A 23,176-nucleotide genomic window follows, 5' to 3' on the forward strand; every position below is an offset into this window, starting at 1 on the left:
TGAAAAAGGATCTCGTTCTAAAAATCTACGCATCTTATTGGCTCATTCACTGTCAATTGTAAATATATTAAGGCGGGCTCAAGGCATTTGTAGTTTTATGTTCTCACCGATTTCATCGTCTGGTAAGCAAATTCGTGGCTGTGAGTGGACTTTGAGTAAAAACGCATGTTTATTAATAATATTTCAAATATTTTATAGGGCTTTTTTATAATGACTTAATCCAAAAGTATTAAAACGGTGCGCCACTTGGCAGCACAAAAATAACTTCAACTCCCGAAGTCCTTGTCGGTTCACTTCAGGACGACAGGAGCGAGCCCCATAGAATCTCATACAAACTATCGCTCCTCCTCAATCAACCGAATGTTGACGTTTACAACAGGGACTACAGCCCGCTCCTCTACAGCTTGCTGACAACACGGGCTGGACTTTCCAGCCGAGACTTGAGGGAGAAACGTCTAGTGCAATTCCAGCAAGATAAGGTTGAATGTATCAAATTTAGGAAATGGGCGACAGAAACGACAGAGTCCCCATGATGACAGGCAGGACAAGAAGATCAACCATCGGCCCCACGCCAGCGGGGGGCAATTCGAAACATGCCAATGGCAGCAAGCAGAGCAGCGCATGGGAAAAAACGCCAAGCCATCCGAGCCACAGCAACGGGAAGGTGAAGAAGGAAAAACATGTGCACGAGCCGGTCAGGACACCACAGGAGAGGAGCAAAATCTGCGAAAGACTCAGGTAAAGCAGGACACAGAAGCATAACCCACGGTAAAGCATAACACACGGCTTTTTGAGCTCACAGACACGTCTTCAATCCCTGATGTCTTCAGTTCTAGCTGCCTGTCACTGGTCTTTTGTTATGTTGTTATTTATGTTATGTATTGAAGGCCTTTGGTATTAACTATAGGTTCCTCATAATATGAGGCCAAAGACTAATCAGCCAGGTTCACTTACGCCATGTATGTTCTCTTTGCTTAGCTACGTGTTTGAGAGAAATCTAGGCCACATGTCTATAGGCTACATTTGCAGATCATCTAGCTATTCTGCAGTGAATTTAAATGTGCTACACCAGTGAGCTATGGCTGTACACCATTCAGTGATCCTCAATCTTGGTCCTGGCTGTATGACGCACAACAAAGTGTGTTGATTCAACTAATCATCAACTCCTTATTACTGGCTCCCCAGCTGCCATGTCCTCCAGGAGTCCCTGCTCAGCTCAGCCAGTGGATACAGTAACTATAGAGGCATCCTCAACTGGTGTGTGGTCATGCTGGTAAGTGCTAGCCTACCTTCTGTACATAGGAAATTGTACATTTAAATTGTCATCCACTTCTATGATTAAGGAAATATGGACATGTACACACCATATAAATATAATTATGAATCATTCTATTTCAACGGTACACACTCAAAAAAGTATCATAATTAAAAAATATATATATTTATTTTTTTCCGGGGGGGTTCTGATGTGATTTAATAAGGAGCATGCTGCAATTGATGCACCTTTTTTTTTTCAATTATTGATAAGCATGCGCCTATTAAGAAACTGACTGCTAGAACTGTTAAGGCCCTGTAGATTGATGAGGAATTGAAAAGCTGTATGGTTTGGTGGGACGATGCAAAAGGAGTTCACAGCTGATTGGCAAACTTACTGTAAATTGAGAAATTGTGACTAAACTGAACAAAAAGAAGAAATTGTCTTATGAAGCCAAAATAATTGACAAAGTATGATGGGGGAAAAAAGTGTTGGAATACTTGAAATTAAATGATGGGCAGAAAGACAAATTCAACTCCATCTTTCATTGAATCAGATGGCTTATTCATAACAAAACCTTCTAGTGTTGCCAATTACTTTCTTTGGCAAACTAGGCATAAAATGCCAACAACATATTAATGTAAAAAATACCTAATGAAAGAAAAGCATTATAATTTTGAATTTTATAAAGTTAGTGGAAAAGTTGTTCATCAATAATGAGAAACCACTTGGTATAGACAACTTAGATGAAAAGCTACTGAGAATAGTAGCGAAATAATATATTGCCTCATCTATAATTTTTTATTTGATTTATTATTAACAATGTCCTCAGACCTGGAGGGAAGCCAAAGTCATTCCACTACCCAAGAATGGTAAAGTCCACTTTACTGGCTCTAACAGCTGACCAATCAGCTTACAGCAAACTTCTGGGAAAAATTGTTTTTGACCAGATGCAATGCTATTTCTCTGTAAACAAATTAAAAACAGACTTTCAGCCTGCTTATAGAGAAGGGCACTCAACATGTACTGCGCTGACAAAAATGACTGATGATTGGTTGAAGTAATTTGATAATAACAAGATTGTGGAAGCTGTACTGTTAGATTTCATTATAGCCTTTGATATAATTGACCACAACTTGTTTAAAATAAAAAAAATAAAAAAACTTGTTATGGCTTTTCAACCTCAGCTCTGAATCCACGATATGGCAATATTTCTAATAGAACACAGGGTTTTCTTTAAAACATGTAAATGTGTGGTGTACTGCAGGGCAGCTCTCTTGGCCCTCTACTCTTTTTTTCTATATTTACTAATGACCTGCAACTGGCATTAAGCAAAGCCAGTGTGTCTACTAGGGTTTCCGTTAGCAGGTAATAGCTGGCTTTTGTCCATTTAAAAAATATATATTTATTAAGAAAAGCTGATAAATAAAATTGCCACCGGCCAATTGTCCGGGAGAAGAAAAAATCCCATTGCTTTTTAACCTTTTCATTGATGGAAATGCATTTGACTGGTCATGCTTATCGGTCTGTAGGTTAATTTGCATAATTTAGTGGAATTAAATTGGCATGTGTGTACAGTACATTTGTTATGTATATTATTTATCACGTGTACAGATACAGAACCTTTAAGTGGAAAAACTGTCAGATAGCACGAGAGCTGCTGCTGCTGCAGCATCTGGTGGTGCTTTCAAGACAACTGGGAACTCTGAAAAATACGAGGTTAAATCATGAAGTCAGTGATCTTCTGGTCGGAAAGTCGGGGCCCTAGAAAGAGGCCAGAGTTCCTGAGTTGGAATTGCGAGTTGGATGACCGTTAAAAATGTGTTTATCCCCAGTCGGAGCTCGTGTTCTTTCCCCGCAGTAGTTTGGAACGTACTTAAGTCAGAGAGTTCCCAGTTGTTTTGAACGTGGCAACAGAAGGCAGGCTTCATCAGCGTATCACACCACTTTGCAAAGAGCTGGAGGCAGTATGTGTTTTGAAAACATACGTAATTGTTTGAAACCTGAATGTTTTAATACATATGATGAGGCATGTCATACCTTGCTTCAAAATAGCCTAATAGATCTCCCCTCTTTCTAAATTTCTAAACAATATTTTCAACTCTGACACATAAAACTGCTCACATGTTCAGTGCCCTTTTGAAAAGAGTGTTTTCCTGCTAATTGCATTATGGAACTAACATTCACATGTATCCTCCTGCTTTGTGTACATTGCTGCACTTATAATGTGAAGAGATAATAGTTAATCAACATTATAAAGTTAAACGTTCTGATCTGTTACATCAGACTCATTGCTTTTTAAGTTGTTTTTAATGTAGCCTAGGACTACTAGTTGTATGAACTTGGAATCTATAGTCCCACAACTGTCCCAGAGTGTTTGGAACAGGCTATTTCTTCCTCCACAATCTGACCAATAGAATAGGTAGCCTAAACCTTTCTACTATAGTAGATTTACATAGGCTAGTGATTTTACTGTTCGTTACTCAGCTTGTTGGCTGAGGAAAAGTAAATGTGGACAGTTATTCTAACATCATTGCAGTTCCATCCTCGACTTGCATGTTCTGTTAATATGAATGACCATATTCTAAATGTGATTTCTGTCATTCTGAGCACCGTGGGTGGACGCCCTAATCAGGTTAATCATTCTGAGCACCGTGGGTGGACGCCCTAATCAGGTTAATCATTCTGAGCACCGTGGGTGGACGCCCTAATCAGGTTAATCATTCTGAGCACCGTGGGTGGACGCCCTAATCAGGTTAATCATTCTGAGCACCGTGGGTGGACGCCCTAATCAGGTTAATCATTCTGAGCACCGTGGGTGGACGCCCTAATCAGGTTAATCATTCTGAGCACCGTGGGTGGACGCCCTAATCAGGTTAATCATTCTGAGCACCGTGGGTGGACGCCCTAATCAGGTTAATCATTCTGAGCACCGTGGGTGGACGCCCTAATCGGGTTAATCATTCTGAGCACCGTGGGTGGACGCCCTAATCGGGTTAATCATTCTGAGCACCGTGGGTGGACGCCCTAATCGGGTTAATCATTCTGAGCACCGTGGGTGGACGCCCTAATCGGGTTAATCATTCTGAGCACCGTGGGTGGACGCCCTAATCGGGTTAATCATTCTGAGCACCGTGGGTGGACGCCCTAATCGGGTTAATCATTCTGAGCACAGTGGGTGGACGCCCTAATCGGGTTAATCATTCTGAGCACCGTGGGTGGACGCCCTAATCAGGTTAATCATTCTGAGCACCGTGGGTGGACGCCCTAATCGGGTTAATCATTCTGAGCACCGTGGGTGGACGCCCTAATCGGGTTAATCATTCTGAGCACCGTGGGTGGACGCCCTAATCAGGCTAATCATTCTGAGCACCGTGGGTGGACGCCCTAATCAGGTTAATCATTCTGAGCACCGTGGGTGGACGCCCTAATCAGGTTAATCATTCTGAGCACCGTGGGTGGACGCCCTAATCAGGTTAATCATTCTGAGCACCGTGGGTGGACGCCCTAATCCGGTTACACACCCAATGCATATGGGTCTGGTAAACTAAAAGGTTGCCGGTCAAATGTCCGGCGCAACATTTTCCGTAAAGGAAACCCTGGTGTCTACGTATGCTTAGGATTCAACCCTATACGTGTCAGCAACCACTGCAGCCCTAAACAAAGAGTTGCAGTCAGTTTTAGAATGGGTGGCCAGTAATAAACTTGTCCTGAACATCTCTAAAACTAAGCATTGCATATGGTACAAATCATTCCCTAAGTTCTAGACCTCAGCTGAATCTGGTAATGAATGGTGTGGCAGTTGTACAAATTGACGAGACTAAATTACTTGGTGTTAACTTGGATTGTAAACTGTCATGGTCAAAACCTATTGATTCAATGGTTGTAAAGATGGGGAGGGATCTGTCTGTGATAAAGAGATGCACTTCGATCCTCTTCACTGTAATTGGAGGGATAATATCAATACTATGCATGCCAGACTTTCCTTGCTAAAAGTAGAGGAGAGACTGACTGCATCACTTATTTTTATAAGCAACATTAATGTGTTAAATTCAAAATTGTTTACATAGTCAACTTACATACAGCGCTGACACACACCAGCGGTCTTTTCACAGTTCCCAAATCCAGTACTAAAAAATCCAGGACAAATTCAAGAAAACGTGCAGTATTATATAGAGCCATGATTGCATGGAACTCACTTCCAGCTCAGATTTTGCAGATGAACAGCAAACCTGGTTTTAAAAAACAGATAAAAACAACACCTCACAGCACAACGCCTCTCCTCTATTTGACATAGATATTTTTTGTGTATGTACTGATATGTAGACTGTGTGGGATTGTTTTTAAATGTATGGGGTTCTGTCCTTGACTTGCTTTTGTCTATTAATGTTCATTATTATGACATGTTCTGTGTGGACCTCAGGAAGAGTAGCACCTGCTTTCCCAACAGCCAATGGGAACCAAATAAACTACCAAATCTAGGCCTGGGATTGTGCCCCTGTTTTGCCACTGAAATCGTCTAGACCTATTTATGCTTAAACCGCTTTCACAGAATAATCACCTGATCTAAAAGGTGTTTTCAAGACAGACATTCAGAAGTAGGCCACTGCTACATTTTCATAAAGCAGGCTGTGCAGAAGCCTCTGGTTGCTCTGTGAACCACCATCACTCCGTTAGTCTGGTCTTTGATCTATTTCAGCTGGAAGCCAGTTGCTGTAGGAGAGGTGCCCTGAGGTTAGAGCCACAGAGATAATACAGTGATGCTGCTGGCAACTGAGCGGCTATATTGGAGCTATTAAAATCAATCTGCATGGACCCATATTGTCTTTTTTAGACTCTGGAACTCAGACTGGAATTATTTGAGTACTGTGTTGAATACTCTTCTGTCAATCAGGGTATTCATTGGCTCTGTGCAGACTCAACTCTGAAGAGCTTTGAGGATGGATGGTTGATTATCTGTCTCAGTAGGCCTACATTTCTTCTTTCCTGCCAATAGCTGCAGTTGTTTTGATACCTAGCTGAGATAGGCAGACGATCTCAGCTTCTCTTGTGCTGTCGTCTACACATTGAGAATCATGCATACAGTAGCTAACCGTTGTAGCTCAATGGTGTGGTAATGTATTTTCAGTGCTGTCTCTCAATAGCAATGGTAAACATTATTTTATCCACGCTACGCCTGTGCACGGCAAACATTAAAATTATGATCAGTTTGATAAGAGAATAAGGAACTCGTCCCTTGCCACCTCATATTTTATTATGAGAGAGAAGTGTTATATGAGCTATGAAGAGACTTGGGGACTTCGGACGAGAGCCGATGCTTCTTGGCCATGTGTTATACAGCTTGCCTCATTCAACTCTCTCACCCACTCACTCACTTCTAGATCACTTTCTTGTCCTTATATCAACTAACTAAAACTTTACATTGTAACAGAAAAGACAGTCACCTCTCTTGACACTGGCAGATAGACTCTGTGGTGGGTATTTAACACTAACACGTTGAGAGGAGCCTGACAGGAGTTCTTACTCTAATCTCTCTACAATGTGTCACTTCACATATTTTGACTCCTTGTACTACTCCACCTGCTTCATGTAGCCTACTGGCGGACAGAGGTCAAACAACACAGCCAAGCAAGTTTTCTGACATAGGTCCATTAGACAAACCAGAGGTCCATTTTAGTTAGGTTTAATGCGGTTTCTGATGTTTTTGATCAGTCAAGTTTGCACTGTTTAGATAAGCAAGGTGCAACCTATTTACACAGTGCAAACACGGTCTGCCTGGTATGCTATGCTGCTGGCATTGTTACAGTAATGGAGTGGGCAATGGGCATTAGCTGTCAGTTGACTTTGCTGGGGAGGCCAGAGCACTCATGACTCCCTTCAAGCGTTTGATTTGTCAGATGATGTGTTACAGTTAATTCTGTCCCCAAGGGGAAGGTCAAGTGAGGACACAGTCTGAGGTGAGCATTTATTTCTTCCTTTTGAGGATAACCATTTTCCTGTTCTCCTTCAAAAGTGTGACTGGAAGTTCAAGGGTATTTTATCGTTTTTCCGGCAGAACATCGAATTTCTAACTTGCACGGACAGAGGGGAGGATTTCTTAAATGATAATTACTGAAATGAATACGGACAGAATCCCATGTCTTCTAGCTAAAAATAAACACCCATTTATTTCTGTTTGAAGAGAGACCGCTGGAAAAGCTTCCCGTCGTCTTCAAAGCATCTGAGCGAGAAGTCTAATTTCCAAAGCCGGTATTAATCTGTCTTTGAAACATGATCGCTATGCCATTCCCAAGAAATCATCCCTATATTCTTTGTACCCGGTAATGAATAATTATGAAATTCAAGTGGAAAATTGCTGGCAAGAGGGGATATGTGTGCTAGAAAACAGATCTAACAGCGAGGAATGTCCATAGAAATAGAATTAATTTGAATGTGTTTCTATGGGCATGACGTCCACGGTCCTTTTTGCAACAATCCTTTACAGATGGCTTACCACATCGTCTTACGTCAGATTCCGCCTGACAAGCGTTGTGTAGTAGTGATGCCATCTGACGTAAGAAAATGGGCTCATCAAGGATATTATTCTGTCACAATGAAGCCTAGCTAGTTAGAAAGGGCTTGTTCCTCTGCATGTGCTGCTTAATGTAGGCCTAACCAGGTTTCTCTTTCTATTAAAGGGCTCCTGGCCTAGCCTCCATCTATCCACTGTATGTAGGCTGTGTCAATAAACCATCAATATTGCAGTTTCCATATTTAACAGGTCATGTACACTATATATACAAAAATATGTGGACACCTCTTCAAATTTGTGGATTTGGCTATTTCAGCCACACCCACTGCTGACAGATGTATAAAAACTAAATTGAGCACACAGCTATGCAATCTCCGTAGATAAACATTGGCAGGAGATTGAAAGTTAGAGCACTTCAGTAAGGTCAATGTGGCACCATCATAGGATGCCACCTTTCCAACAAGTCAGTTCATCACATTTCTGTCCTGTTAAAGCTGCCCTGGTCAATTTGGAAGTGCTGTTATTGTGAAGTGGAAACGTCTAGGAGCAACAACGGCTCAGCCGTGAAGTGGTAGGCCACACAAGCGCACGGAACGGGACCGCAGAGTGCTGAAGTGTGTAGCGCGTAAAAGTTGTCTGTCCTCGGTTGCAACACTCACTACCGAGTTCCAACCTGCATCTGGAAGCAACATCAGCACAAGAACTGTTCGTCGGGAGCTTCATGAAATGAGTTTCCATGGCCGAGCAGCCGCGCACAAGCCTAAGATCAGCATGCGCAATGCCAAGCGTTGGCTGGAGTGGTGTAAGGCTCACCACCATTGGACATTGGCGCAGTGGAAACGCGTTCTCTGAAGTGATGAATCACGCTTCACCATCTGGCAATCCGATGGACGAATCTGTGTTTGTCGGATGCGAGGAGAACACTACCTGCCCCAATGCATATTGCCAACTGTAAAGTTTGGTGGATGAAGAGTGATCTGTGGCTGTTTTTCATGTTTCGGGCTAGGCCCCAGTGAGGCGAAATCTTAACGCTACAGCATACAATGACACACTCCATGATTCTGTTCTTCTGACTTTGTGGCAACATTTTGGGGGAAGGCCCTTTTTTTCTTGTTTCAGCATGACAATGCCCCCATGCACAAAGCGAGGTCCATACAGAAATGGTTCATTGAGATCGGTGTGGAAGAACTTGACCGGTCTGCACAGAGCCCTGATCTCAACCCCATCGGATAACTGGGATTAATTGGAACGCTGACTGCGAGCCAGGCCAAATCCATCAGTGCCCGACCTCACTAATGCTCTTGTGGCTGAATGAAAGCAAGTCCCCACAGCAATGTCCCAACATTTTAGTGGAAAGCCTTGCCAGAAGAGTGGAGGCTGTTATAGTAGCAAAGGGGGGACCAACCCATGACATGTTTGACAAGCAGGTGTCCACATACATTTGGTAGTGTATGTTAGGTTAGGTAGCTAAAGGCTACATGCATAATTGATGCTTAGCTACACTAAATGTATGTGGGCACCTGCTCGTCGAACATCTCATTCCAAAATCATGAGCATTAATATGGAGCATTGCTGCGGGGACTTGCTTCCAGAGTATGTGAGCGGAGTTGAGTGGTCGCAAATCCCGTTCATCGCTCATGGAGCGGTATGCACTCACAGGAAGAAAAAAAACTGCCACTCCAAATTCGCTCCACTCCACAATTTCGCTGCCACTCCACAATTTAACCAACACCCATCTATTTTTGTGGCTACCTGGACCAACCATTTGGTTTTGAAGTATTGAAACCAAACCATATGATTTGAATGAACAAAGATGAATGTAAGAAGCTCACCATTTTAAATAGGCTACAGCATAGAAACACTCTAAATAGGTCAGGAGCCAGACAGTCTAAGAAGGCTATATTATTTCAAGGCTATAGCCTACAAAGAAACACATTGTGAGTGTGACACACTAGGATGGTAGGCAGTCAGGGACATTAGGCCCTCAGCATTTAAACAACATTTCTTTGTATTAAATCATTTTATAGCCTTTAAATTCATTTTTGTCTGTGGCTTCAGGCTCATGCGACGGTGCCTGGAGAGCAGGCCAGCAGCAGAGAATATATTCTCCGTTCTTGCAGAGCCACTGGGGATGCTAAACACCCTTTTGGCCAGGCTGGGCAGAGATTTTATATATATATGGTTTTTCTACTCTCTGAACGGGTCTCTTGGGGTCTGTTTTCTTTTCACTGGCCTTTTCGGAACGGGTCTTACTATCCTCGAGTCCATTCGGAACGGGTCTCCTTTAAATATTAATAAGTTATGCATATTGGGTCGGGTGGGAAAGCGATGGGTCCATTTGGGAATGGACGTATTAGACCTGTGAAGACCTCGTGTGGGTTGGTCCCCGGGGTTATCTTTTGCCTGACTAGATTGTTGTTATCAGCCTTCATAGAATGGAGATTATTAAGTATGGCTCATATCAACATGGGCCAGTAGACTTTGACCTGTCAAAATTAAGATAGGATTCTATCTCTGGTCCAGACTGGTGTGCGTTCCTCTAACTACTAAACTAACACCCTGGAACAGAAATGACTACTGATCAATGTCTTTTCCTTCATACGATTTTTTTTCTTTTTTTTTCTCTGAATTTTGTCAATACAATAGAGAAGTTAGACATGCTCCGGAACTTTGGTGACTACTAAGTATTTGTTTAAACCTCCTGTTTTGGGCTGGATGTGTCAATGTGTAGTTCATACATGCATAATCTATGCGCAGAATTACTGTCTTACCTCAATTAACCATGAAATCCCTAGTAGGGGAAAATGGTGCAGCACAGCTTCCAGAAAACCAGTTGCATTCTACATTTCCCCCCCACGTGGGCCAGCACCCTAGCAATTTGAGTTTAACCAATGAGCTTTAGCCCCACGCCATATGAGTCACAGAGCGAGAGCAATGACGTGGTGCACATATCTGCCCATAATGTGATGTAGTATGCCATTTTTAGGGACCACTTTTGGCTCATGAGTGCTACTTTCATAACTACTGGCTAAAAAGTATACAAAAGTACTGGAGAATCCCTTTAATAAGAATGGCATAGCCTAAGCCTAGGCTATCAGTGTACCTTTGATGTGGACACTCCCATATGATTTCCAATTGATAAAGCACATTAGCGCTGTCTCCAACAAAAAATATTGGTCGACCAAGAGTAGTCTCTTCTTTCAAACAATCAATTGGTCAAAATGTTTAAACATGTATTTTTCCATATATAGACACATTCTATGTTTGAATAAAATCAACTATATGTAGGCTACTGTGCTTGTCTGATGCTTGAAGCACAGCGATTAAAAAAAAAAATAATATTATTATTTATTTTATTTAAGACAAATTACTAAAGAGGAGCCTAACCAGAAGACCAAATCCTGACCCTCCTCCACCTGCTGCTGGCCTTTTGCAGATTCTACCTTTTTTAAGCTCCTGAAGTTGCCGGGTAATATGCTACACCAGCGGTTGGCAACCTTTTTCATTTGGCATGCCAAGTTATCGTACCATTTCTAGTGATCTGTGTGCCAGTTATGATTTTCATTTGCACATTTTACAGACTTTGTTTACTTATTGTTTGAGGCAAAGAAAAAATGACTTTGAGAAGCTCCACGGTGATGGTGAGTTAAGACAATCAGAAATAGTATCAGATCCCCAAATGGACACATTTTATAGGCCTACATTTGCGCACAGGCCAGGTATGCGGCAGGGTCTGCAGACAATCACAGATTACAAAGGGAAAACCAGCCACGTCGCGGACACGTCATGCTCCCAGACAAGCTAAATACGTTCTCCGTGGCCGACATGAGTAAGACATTTAACCGTGTTAACCATCGCACGGATGTCTGCTCAGACGGCATCCCTAGCCGCATCCTCTGAGCATGCGCAGACCAGCTGGCTGGAGTGTGTACGGAAATACTCAATCTCTCACTTTCCCAGTCTGCTGTCCCCACTTGCTTCAAGATGTCCACCATTGTTCCTGTTCCCAAGAAAGCAAAGGTAACTGAACTAAATGACTATCGCACCGTAGCACTCACTTCTGTCATCATGAAGTGCTTTGAGAGGCTAGTTTAGGATCATGTCACCCGAGACCATTTTAATTTGCTTACCGCTCCAATATATCCACAGACGGTGTATTCGCCATCGCACTGCACTGTCCTATCCCATCTGGACGAGGAATACCTACATCAGAATACTGTTCATTGACTATAGCTCAGCCTTCAACACCATAGTACCCTCCAAGCTCATCATTAAGCTTGAGGCCCTGGGTCTGAACCCCGCCCCATGCAACTGGGTCCTGGACTTCCTGACGGGCCGCCCCCAGGTGGCGAAGATAGGAAACAACATCTCCACTCCGCTGATCCTCAACACTGGGGCTCCACAAGGGTGCGTTCTGAGCCCTCTCCTGTACTCCCTGTTCACCCAAGACTGCGTGGCCATGCACACCTCCAACTCAATCATCAAGTTTGCAGACGACACAACCGTAGGAGGCCTGATTACCAACAATGAGACAGCCTACAGGGAGGAGGTGTGGTGCCAGGAAAATAACCTCTCCCTCAACGTCAACAAAACGAAGGAGCTGATCGTGGACTTCAGGAAACAGCAGAGGGAGCACGCCCCTATCCACATCAACGGGACCGCAGTGGAGAAGGTGGAAAGTTTCAAGTTCGCCTGCGTACACATCATTGACAATCTGAAATGATCCACCAACACAGACCGTCTGGTGAAGGAGGCTGAAGAAATTTGGCTTGGCCCCTAAGACCCTCAAACTTTTACAGATGCACAATTGAGAGCATCCTGTCGGGCTGTATCACCGCCTGGTATGGCAACTGCACCGTCTGCATTACCGGAGGCAAACTACCTGCTCTCCAGGACACCTACAGCACCCTATGTCACAGGAAGGCCAAAAAAGATCATCAAGGACAGCAACCACCCAAGCCACGGCCTGTTCACCCCACTATCATCCAGAAGGCGAGGTCCGTACAGGTGCATCAAAGCTGGGACCAAGAGACTGAAAAACAGCTTCTATCTCAAGGCCATCGGCCTGTTAAATAGCCATCACTAGGCGGCTTCCACCCGGTTACGTAACCCTGCACCTTAGAGGCTGCTGCCCTATGTACATAGACATGGAATCACTGGTCTTTAATAATGTTTACATACCGCTTTACTCATCTTATATGTATTTAGTCAATGCCACTCTGACATTGCTCGTCCTAATATTTATATATTTCTTAATTTCCTTTTACTTTTAGATTTGTGTATTGTTGTGAATTGTTAGATACGACTGCGCTGTTGGAGCTAGGAACACAAGCATTTCGAATACATCTGCTAAATAAGTGTATGTGACCAATAACATGTGATTTGATTTGAGGTAGGCCTAGTCTATACGTAATCAAGTGTGTTTGTGTCCCTTCTCAAGATTGACAGGAGCGCTCCAAACAAAAAAAGACAATTCATAAATTGACAACTCGCAAATGGAATTTAAGTAAACTTTTTCTCAAGTGTAGCCTAGGTTATGTGTTCTGCAAACATGTGCACTCCTCAATGACAATGGTAAGAGTGTAATAATATATTGAATGCATTCAAATCATTTTCCATAACCAAACAAACATTGTAGATTAGAAATGATGGTAAATATACGACTGGTGTGTCATCCCAGCAGACCGCAATGGATTAGTCCACTTCGACAGGTGCCAAATATATATATTTGCCATTGATCGACGAAAAAAAATCTTGGTCTACCAACAGCCTGTTAACTAAACAATCGACCAGTCGACTAAATAGTGTCAGCCCTAAAGCACATTTTATATTTTAATCATTTAACAAACACTTTTATCCAGACAGACTTACAGGAGCAATTAGGGTTAAGTGCCTTGCTCATAGGCAACATTTTGATTACTGGCCCAACGCTCTTAAGCGCTAGGCTACCTGCCACACACTGATTACAAAATCTCTTCTATTGCAGGTCTTGAGCAATGCACGCCTTTTCCTGGAGAATCTTCTAAAGTAAGTATGTGCAGCTTTAGGCACCCCAAATACCTATTAGTCTAGGCGACGTTAAACTTCTATATCATCATTTGTTGATCACTGAGATCCTAACTGTATCTCCCATCACGACTGCAGATCCATTCATTTTGACCACAGCTTCTGTAGTAAGCTTCTCATAACTAACTCATTGTGAACAAAAATATCCATCCATGTGATTTTTTATTTTTTTTGTCTCTTTCCCTCCTCTCTCTGATAGATATGGGATATTGGTGGACCCCATCCAAGTTGTTTCACTGTTCTTAAAAGACCCATATAGCTGGCCTGCACCATGCCTTGTCATTGGTATATAGCTTAAATTCGTTTCCTCTTTGGCATGCTAACTGTATTATTGTGGTGGTTGTACATCTTCCAAAATCTATTTATTTGAATATCTCATTGTCTGGCTTTTGTTGCTTAGCAACCTGAGTCTATACCTGTTTAAAATACCATCAAGTGTTTTTCCACCAAGTGTGGGAAAATGTACTCATTTTGGAACAACATTGTAGCAATATTATACGGCTGTCTTTTGTTGAGTACCAGAGTCTGTTTTTATTTTCTCTCTCCTGCAGTCTCCAACGTGTTCGTAATGGCAGCTTTGTACACGGAGCGGAGGCTATCCATGGTGAGTGTCGTGCCATAATGTCTGGGACTAATGTGAACGATGCACTGTGAAATCTTACTAATCTCTCTGTTGCTCGTGAACACAAACATTTCAGACCTCTGTTAGCTGGAAATGGAGGGGGGCAGCATTTTCCTCTAATCAAAACCAATGTGGCTCCTCTAGCGAGTTGACAACAAGGGCTGTTCTTTGTGTCTTTGGAAGGTCACTTGTTTTTTTTTAGATAAGGATTCTATTGTATTTCACCCCCATAATATTTATGAAATAGGTCAGTGAAAGACTGACAGGAAAGGTGGGAGGAGAGGGGAAAGGATGTACTAGAAAGAGTGGGCTGGATTCGAACCCACAGCCTCACTGGTACCCACACTCTTACTGGTACATGTATTCTGGAGGCAGCCGTTTTAGACCACCCCAGTCACACAGAGATCCCAAACATTTTTAATTGTAATCCTGTGCTCAGGCCACTGTCTTAACAATGGTTTTAATTCCTGTTGCTCTGCAGGGCACCATCTCAGAGACGACTGGAACATTCCTTTACTTGATCAATCTGACTACCCTCCTCTGTTTCCCATCAGCCACTGTGCTCACGCTGACCTCCATGACCCCAGGTGAGATGGCCTGATCGTGATGCTTACACTGCATGGTCATATACATAGATATAATGTGTCTAGGCTACAAATATTTATTGATCAAAAAGACTAAAGGCTTTTCTCAGAGCAGATGTATTTAAAAGAGACACACAAATAGTTTTGTAAAGCTTGATAATATCAATCATTTTTTTCTTGTCCAGCTGGTGGAGTCTTTGCCCTGGGTGTGTACACCATCCTCTTCATGAAGCTGTACTCCTATAAAGATGTTAACATGTGGTGCAGAGAGATTAGACATACCAAAGCCCGCACCCTGACCCGCTCCCATTCATGTGAGTACTAATGACCAGTAGTACCACTGTCTAATTTTACATTTTAGTCATTTAGCAGACGCTCTTATCCAGAGCAACTTACAATTAGTGCATTCATCTTAAGATAGCTTGGTGAGACAACACATCATATCATGTACATTTTCCCTCAACAAAGTATCGATCAGCAAAGTCAGTGTTAGTAGGAAAAGACAAGTGACCTTTTTTGGGGTGGGGTGCGTCGGGGGCACCGTGGGAGTTATTTAAGATACTCTTCAAAGAGGTAGGGTTTCGGACGTTTTTGGAAGATGGTCAGGGACTCCACCATTGGGGTGCCAGTACAGAGAAGAGCTTTGACTGGGCCAAAAGACCAGAGGTGGCAGAACGGAGTGCTCGGGTTGAGGGTTTAAGCATAGCCTGAAAGTAAGGAGGGGCAGGTCCTCTAGCTGCTCCGTAGGCAAGCACCAGGGTCTTGAAGGTAATGCAATCTTTGACTGGAAGCCAAGGGAGTGTGCGGAGGAGAATGGTGACATGGGGGGGGAAGTAGGAAGGTTGAACACCAGGCAGGCTGTGGCATTCTAGACAAGTTGCAGGGGTTTGATTGCACAAGCGGGGAGCCCAACCACCAGTGAGTTGTAGTAGTCTAGGCGGGAGATGACAAGGGCCTGGATTAGGACCTGCGCCACTTCCTGTGTGAGGAAAGGTTGTACTCTATGGATGTTGTAGAGCATGGACCTGCAGGAGCTAGTCACTGCTTTGATGTTTGCAGAGAACGACCGGGTGTTGTCCAGGGTCACACCAAGGTTCTTTGCACTCTGGGAGGGGGACGCTGTGGAGTTGTCAACCATGATGGAGAGGTCTTGGAGCGGGCAGGTCTTCCCGGGAGGAAGAGCAGCTCCGTTTTGTTGAGCTTGAAGTGGTGGTAGTTAAGTGTAGTTAAGTGTCATCTGTATAGCAATGATAGGAGAGACCATGTGAGGATATGGCCGAGTGACTTGGTGTAAAGAGGAGAACACTTGGGGGACACCAGTAGTGAGAGCACGTGGTGCAGACACAGATCCCCTCCACGCTACTGGTAGAGCGACCTGCCAGGTAGGATGCAATCCAGGAGTGTGCAGAACATGATGCCCAACCCTGAGAGGGTGGAAAGGAGGATCTGATGGTTCAAGGTGTGGAAGGCAGCGGATAGATCTAGGAGGATGAGAACAGAGGAGAGAGAGTCAGCTTTGGCAGAGTGGAGAGGCTCTGTGATACAGAAGAGAACGGTCTCCGTTGAGTGAACCGCCTTGAAGCCTGACTGGTTAGGGTCAAGAAGATCACTCTAAGGGAGATAATGAGAGAGTTGGTCAGAGACGCTCATGTGTTTTTGAAAGAAAATAAATTAGGGATACCGCTCTGTAGTTTTTGACGTGAAAGGGGTCAAGTGTTGGTTCCTTGAGAAGGGAAGGGACTCTGGCCATATTGAAGTCAGAGGGGACGCAGCCAGTGGTCAAGGATGACTTGATAAGGGAAGTGCGCAATGGGAGGAGGGGAATGGGGTCAAGTGTGGTAGTTCTGTGAGTGGGGTCAGTGGGCTCAGTAGGCTTAGTGAATGAGTAGCGGATTTCGTCCGCGGAGGGAGGTGGAGGATTCAGGAGGATGGAGAAGAGTTTCCCAGGGTTGGAGACAGAATATTTCAATTTAGAATGATAGTGGCTTTAGCAGCGGATACTGAGGAAGAGAAGGTAGAGAGAAGGTGTGTGGTGGAAGGATGATAGGTACTCTGGTAGTTTTCCTCCATTTCCGATCAGCTGTCCGCAGCCCTGTTCTGTTAGCACGCAGTGAAGGACTCGGCAATGGAGCGGGAAGGTCGAGCCGGCCGGGAGGAAAGGGGACAGTGAGAGTCATAGGATGCGGAAAGGGAGGAGAGTAGGGTGGAAGAGTCAGGAAACAGGAAGGACGAGGATTTAGCAGAAGGGAGAGAGGATAGAAGAGGAGAAAGTAGTGGAAGAGAGAGAGTGAAGATTGCAGCGACACATGACCATCTGGGTAGGGGCTGAGTAGGTAGGGTTGATAGCGAGACATTAAGATGAGGTCAAGCATATTGCCTGCCTTGTGATTGGGGAAAGGGTGAGGTCAAAAGAGGAAAGGAGTGGAAAGGTGTCGGTAGGTTAAAGTTGCCCAGTACGATTAGTGGTGAGCCATCGTTGGGAAATTAACTGATCAAGGTGTCAATGTCATTGTGGGCACCTGGTGGGCGATAGATGACAATAATGTTAAGCTTGAGAGGAGAAGTGACCGTGACTGCATGGAATTCAAATGAGAGAGACAGTTGAGAGGAGGGGAGAGGAGGGGAGGGGAGGGGAGGGGAGGGGGGGTGGGGTAGAAAATCGCTATTTAAGAGAAATTAATAGCCCTGTGCCACCACCGCGACGACCAGATGCTCTCGGACTATGAGGGAACACATAGTCAGATGACGAGAGAGCAGCTGGAGTAGCAGTGTTCTCTGGGGAAATCCATATCTCCGTCACGGCCAAAACGTGAAGGCAATATAGGCTGAGATGAACTCAGCATACAGGTTTACCTTCATACTACCTACCTTACTTGCTGCGTGTGTGTGTCTGTTTGCGTGTGTGCGTAATTAGGGACAAATTCATTTAAGTAAAAGCACAAATAGCCAAAAATGTTAGAGGTGCTTCGAATTCTACGGCTGCCATCTTTCTACAGTACACCCTCCAGAGGATAACACTCTACCTGGTTGACATTATTGGTATTTGTGATCTTTACTCCAGTGCTGCTCGTGTAATTATGTCAACTGAATAGCATCGCCAAATTAGAATGTTGACATACTCACTCTCACACTCACACAGCTCTGGGTCTTCTCTCAATTTGCGCCCTCTCGATAACACGGATGCTGGCTGAGATCTGATTGGCTATCCCAGGATAATTACGCTGACCTCTCCAAAATGCGTGTGATGTGAGGAGAAATAGACGGGTATTTAATTAGCTGTATGACTCATTGCTGTATGAGTAACTTCTGTGACCTGTTTCTTTGGCTGGGCTGTTGTTTACTGCGAAAAGCTTTCAACGTTTGTTTAAATATGTATATTTTGCCCCCTGAATAAATACGAACACACACAGATGATTAGATGCACCCTCATGTATGCAGCAATGTCACACTTTCTGAAAAGTTACTGTTCTGCCATCGCCATCTATTGGTTGAATAGAAGTACTGCTGTCAGAAATAATCATTTTTTTTCATCCACACTTTCTATGCCCTCATAGGTCCATCTGTGGCCCAGTCAAATGGATCAGCTGTACATGCTCATGTGTCCTACCCTGGGAATCTCACATACAGAGGTTAGAACAGAAAGAGATGCAGAACATAATGACTAGTAGCTAGTTGCAATGTACAGTTGAATTTTTTTAAATCCATAAATCCAAATATAAACTATTTTTACGTACAAAATTCTTATTTGAAAAGACATGTGTAAGATGAATTAATGTATTGTGTGTTTCACTGTCCTCCCTCCACAGATATCTATTACTTTGTGTTTGCCCCAACACTCTGCTATGAGCTGAACTTCCCCCGGTCACCACGGATACGCAAGAGCTTCCTGTTGAGGAGACTCTTTGAGATGGTGAGGTCAAAGATCATATAAGGAAAACAGAGCTGTGCTATTTACATGCACCCTAAATAATACACACTGCGATCATGAAAACATATTTTAAAGGTCCAAATCGCAGTTAAAGCGTTTTTCCCCACAACTGTTTCAGTAAAAAGCTGAGGGATGGGACTAGAGATATGTAATCACTCTCAAATTCATAGATGGAGCTATGGATGCAAGAACGGACCATCCATGTTATTTTTTGACCATGTTTTGAGGCTATGCAGTGTTTGTTTGCATTCACTTTGTTTACAAACATTGGACTAAAACAAACTAATCTCATGAGTCATTTATTAAGTTACATTCGTCAAGAATTAATGGGTACATATCATAAATTCAAAAAATTGATGTAGCAACTGCTGATTGCCCCTTTTAATACATTTTAAAGATGTGGTGTCATCTAAAATCTTTTCCAGCTTTTCTTCATACAGTTACTGATTGGATTGGTACAACAGGTACGTTCATTATGTGTTATCCATACTGACATTACCTTTGTTGCTATTTGGTGTATTTTCACTCATCAAACCAGATTAAAATTATTTTGATTTAAAGGGTCACTTTTATGTTAACCATGCACTAATCTAGATGTTATTTTTTTTCAGTGGATAGTGCCGACGATTCAGAATTCCATGAAACCATTCCAGGTAAATATTAACATCTGTTGTCTGTTGGACTTCTGTCTATTCAACTGCTCCATTCCTTTGTGCTTAGGGGTGACTTAGTTTCATGTACCCTCTATGGCAGGATATGGACTTTTCCAGAATGATGGAGCGCATGTTGAAACTGGCTGTGAGTACAAATACAGACCACATAACCTAAACCCATGTCTCCGTTAGGGCTGTCCCTGCCCCCCCAAAAGATCTGAAATTGACAGAAAGTCGATTTTTTTTTCTTCATTTTTCTCTCTCCCATAAATAGACTGTGTTTTAATAAAATCAACTACACTGAACAAAAATATAAACGCAAAATGTAAAGTGTTGGTCCCATGTTTCATGAGCTGAAATTTAAAAAAAATCCCAGAAATGTTCTACACGCACCAAAAGCGTATTTCTCTCAAATTTTGTGCACAAATTTGTTAACACCCTTGTTAGTGAGCATTTCTCCTTTGCCAAGATATTCCATCCACCTGACAGGTGTGGCATATCAAGAAGCTGATTAAACAGCATGATCACAGGTGCACCTTGTGCTGGGAACAATAAAAGGTAACTTTAACATGTGCAGTTTTGTCACACAATGCCACAGATGTCTCAAGTTTTGAGGGAGTGTGCAATTGGCATGCTGACTGGAGGAATGTCCACCAGAGAATTTCTGAGGAGTATTTCTGTCTGTAATAAAGCCCTTTTGTGGGGGAAAACTCATTCTGATTGGCTGGGCCTGGCTGCCAAGTGGGTGGGCCTATGCCCTCCAAGGCCCACTCATGGCTGCACCCCTGCCCAGTCATGTGAAATACATAGATTAGGGCCTAATTCGTTTATTTCAATTGACGAATTTCCTAATATAAACTCAGTAAAGTCTTTGAAAATGTTGCATGTTGTGTTTTATATTTTTGTTCAGTATATATGTACTGAGTTTGACTGATGCTTTAAGGACACTATTTGATGAAGTAAGATACACAAATGTGTTATTTCATAGTTTGTGTCTTATTTCATCAAACATATAAATATATTTAACACATACATACAGTACCAGTCAAAAGTGTGGACACACCTACTCATTCAAGGGTTTTTATTTTTACTCTTTTCTACATAAAAGTGAAGACATCAAAACTATGAAATAACACATATGGAATCATGTAGTAACCAAAAAAGTGTTAAATGCCAAGAGTGTGCAAAGCTGTCAAAGGAAAAGGGTGGCTACTCTGAAGAATCTCAAATAAAATATTTGGTTACTACATGATTCCATGTGTTATTTCATAGCTTTGATTTCTTCACTATTATTCTACAATGTAGAAAATAGTAAAAATAAAGAAAAACCCTTGAATGAGTAGGTGTCCAAACTTTTGACTGGTTCTGTATGTACATAATCCTTAATGTCCAGACTGTCTAATGGCACAAGGCTTCCTCTCCTCTCCCCTCTACCCCAACAGGTTCCCAATCATTTAATCTGGCTCATCTTTTTCTATTGGTTTTTCCACTCTTCCATGAACTTCGTAGCTGAGCTGATGCAGTTTGGAGACAGGGAGTTTTACCGGGACTGGTGGTAAGTGGATGTTGATTTCCAGTTAGCCTTGTATTTGTTTTTAGTTTGTGTTATTCGTGCAGTGATACCATGTGAATTGTACCATCTGTTTGGGTTACATGTAGTGATAGATGTCATGCTAAAATAGCTTAGTCAAAACATATTTTTTTTACTTCAAGAGCGAGGCTGCCCTGCACATCCTTTCCCTCCATGTCAAATACAGTTGCAACTGTCTCTCTGAGCCAGTCACATGTTGTTTTGTAGGAACTCTGAGACGGTCACTTACTTCTGGTCTAACTGGAACATTCCTGTGCACAAGTGGTGCCTCCGGTGAGTAGGAGTGGAAAAAATAACATTGATTGGAACAATACCACCACCTACAGCACTGACTTTATGGCTGTGTGTGTGTTCACTAAGTGCCGTAACCTTCTGTGACATTATAACGGATGGTTTTAAGATCTACTGTAAAGTACACTCTTGGTTACTGTCTACAGTTCCAAACTAATAAATCATTTATTTTCATCATCCGTTCTCCACAGCCACTTTTACAAGCCCATCATGAGGAGGGGAACGAATAAGTGGGTCGCCCAGACGGCCGTCTTCCTGGTCTCCGCCTTCTTTCACGAGGTTCGTGTGGGTGGCTGCCATCGAACACTGACTCATGGGTTCACACTTGACTTACCTGATTTTACATGTCAGTGTTAAAGGCTGCACTGTGCAATAATCCTCCTCCCTCTCTTTCAGTACTTGGTGAGCGTTCCTCTGAAAATGTTCAGACTGTGGGCGTTTATGGGCATGATGTCTCAGGTCAGACAACCTTTTCATTATCAAACAGTGGATTTGGGTGACATGGTCCTCTGTTAATGGTTACACACACAGGTTTTTAAAGTATCTGGCTTTAGAGTTCAGTGTTAAAGGTTTCCCCCTAAAACTGACCTTTTCAGATTCCACTCGCCTGGTTTGTCGGCCGCTTCCTGAGAGGTAACCATGGCAACGCCGCAGTCTGGATCTCGCTCATTATTGGCCAGCCCGTCGCCGTGCTGATGTATGTCCACGACTACTACGTAATACATTACATGTCACAATCATGAACAGTTGGTCGCAAGCAGAGGAGCAATACATTATACTAAAGGACAAATTGAATGTCAAATGTTTACTTTGAAAGGGAAATCTAAATGAATCTTGACTGAATAGTAAGAATGTTACACTAAGTAAATAGTTTGGCCTCCAGAAACCATTTCTCTAATGCACTTATACATCAGAGAGACTTGGATCCCGTCCTATCATTGCTGTGAAACACTGCCCTGACAAAACTAGAGAACATTTGTAGGCCTTTTCTCTGTTTCTTACTTAGTCTACAACTATGAAGATCAATGCAGACATTCCTATAGATAAACCTTACTATCGGTGTGCTGCTTTTTCTCATGCGTTTGACACGTCTTTTTTGCCTTTTGATTAAATGATCCGAGTATTTTTATTTGAAGTTGTGTGAACTCATGTGGCTGCAGTAATAACCAGTCACATGTATTGTGCATAAGTCAAGCCAAATCTGTTATTACACTTGTGAAACTGTAATGTGTTTGCACTACAATGCATGCTGTTTGCTAATAAATAGACACTTTTCTTTATGCTATAATCTTTGTAAATTATATAAATGGAACTGGTGGAGTTGCACATGCAGCTAAGAAAAATATGGAAATGTCTGTTCTACTCCATTACAACCAACTAATTGCAGCCTTACCACAAATGGAAGAGGCAACTAGAAGGGGGAGAAAGTAAGGAACTTGTCTGTCGGCGCTGCATTAAAGACAAATTGGTTAAAGAAAATGGTGGTAAACAAAGTATACCAGTTTCATTTTAAGGACCAAGAAAAATTTACAGCTGTGCCATATATTGCAAAATAGCTAGGAAGAGATTTTTAATGTACTGATTCCATGGCACATGGTTTATGAACTGATACTCAACTTTGTTTTTCAATTAAAATGATTATACAAAATTCTTGCAACCAATAGAATGTTATATA

General features: G+C 42.7%; 1 protein-coding gene across 3 annotated transcripts; it reads left to right on the forward strand.

The window, feature by feature from the left end:
- The first annotated feature begins 94 nt into the window (after positions 1 to 94).
- LOC139555231 (diacylglycerol O-acyltransferase 1-like) lies at positions 95 to 22,781 on the forward strand. 3 transcript variants are annotated; one of them, XM_071368854.1, is made up of 18 exons: positions 95 to 122; positions 380 to 738; positions 1,186 to 1,273; positions 13,753 to 13,793; positions 14,032 to 14,117; positions 14,384 to 14,436; positions 14,936 to 15,041; positions 15,224 to 15,352; positions 18,593 to 18,667; positions 18,845 to 18,948; positions 19,392 to 19,430; positions 19,578 to 19,619; positions 19,720 to 19,764; positions 21,062 to 21,174; positions 21,418 to 21,483; positions 21,693 to 21,780; positions 21,898 to 21,960; positions 22,098 to 22,781. In XM_071368854.1, exons 2-18 carry the CDS (start codon positions 503 to 505, stop codon positions 22,242 to 22,244), a joined length of 1,521 nt encoding a protein of 506 aa, XP_071224955.1. In that variant the 5' UTR covers positions 95 to 122; positions 380 to 502; the 3' UTR covers positions 22,245 to 22,781. The 3 variants fall into 3 exon arrangements, with proteins under 3 accessions (XP_071224955.1, XP_071224956.1, XP_071224954.1); XM_071368855.1 differs by lacking the exon at positions 95 to 122 and having other exon boundaries at positions 285 to 738; positions 19,698 to 19,764; positions 21,129 to 21,174; XM_071368853.1 differs by lacking the exon at positions 95 to 122 and having other exon boundaries at positions 285 to 738.
- The last annotated feature ends 395 nt before the right edge of the window (positions 22,782 to 23,176 follow it).

Source organism: Salvelinus alpinus, chromosome 26, assembly GCF_045679555.1.
Source record: "Salvelinus alpinus chromosome 26, SLU_Salpinus.1, whole genome shotgun sequence".
Classification (NCBI taxonomy): Eukaryota; Metazoa; Chordata; class Actinopteri; order Salmoniformes; family Salmonidae; genus Salvelinus; species Salvelinus alpinus.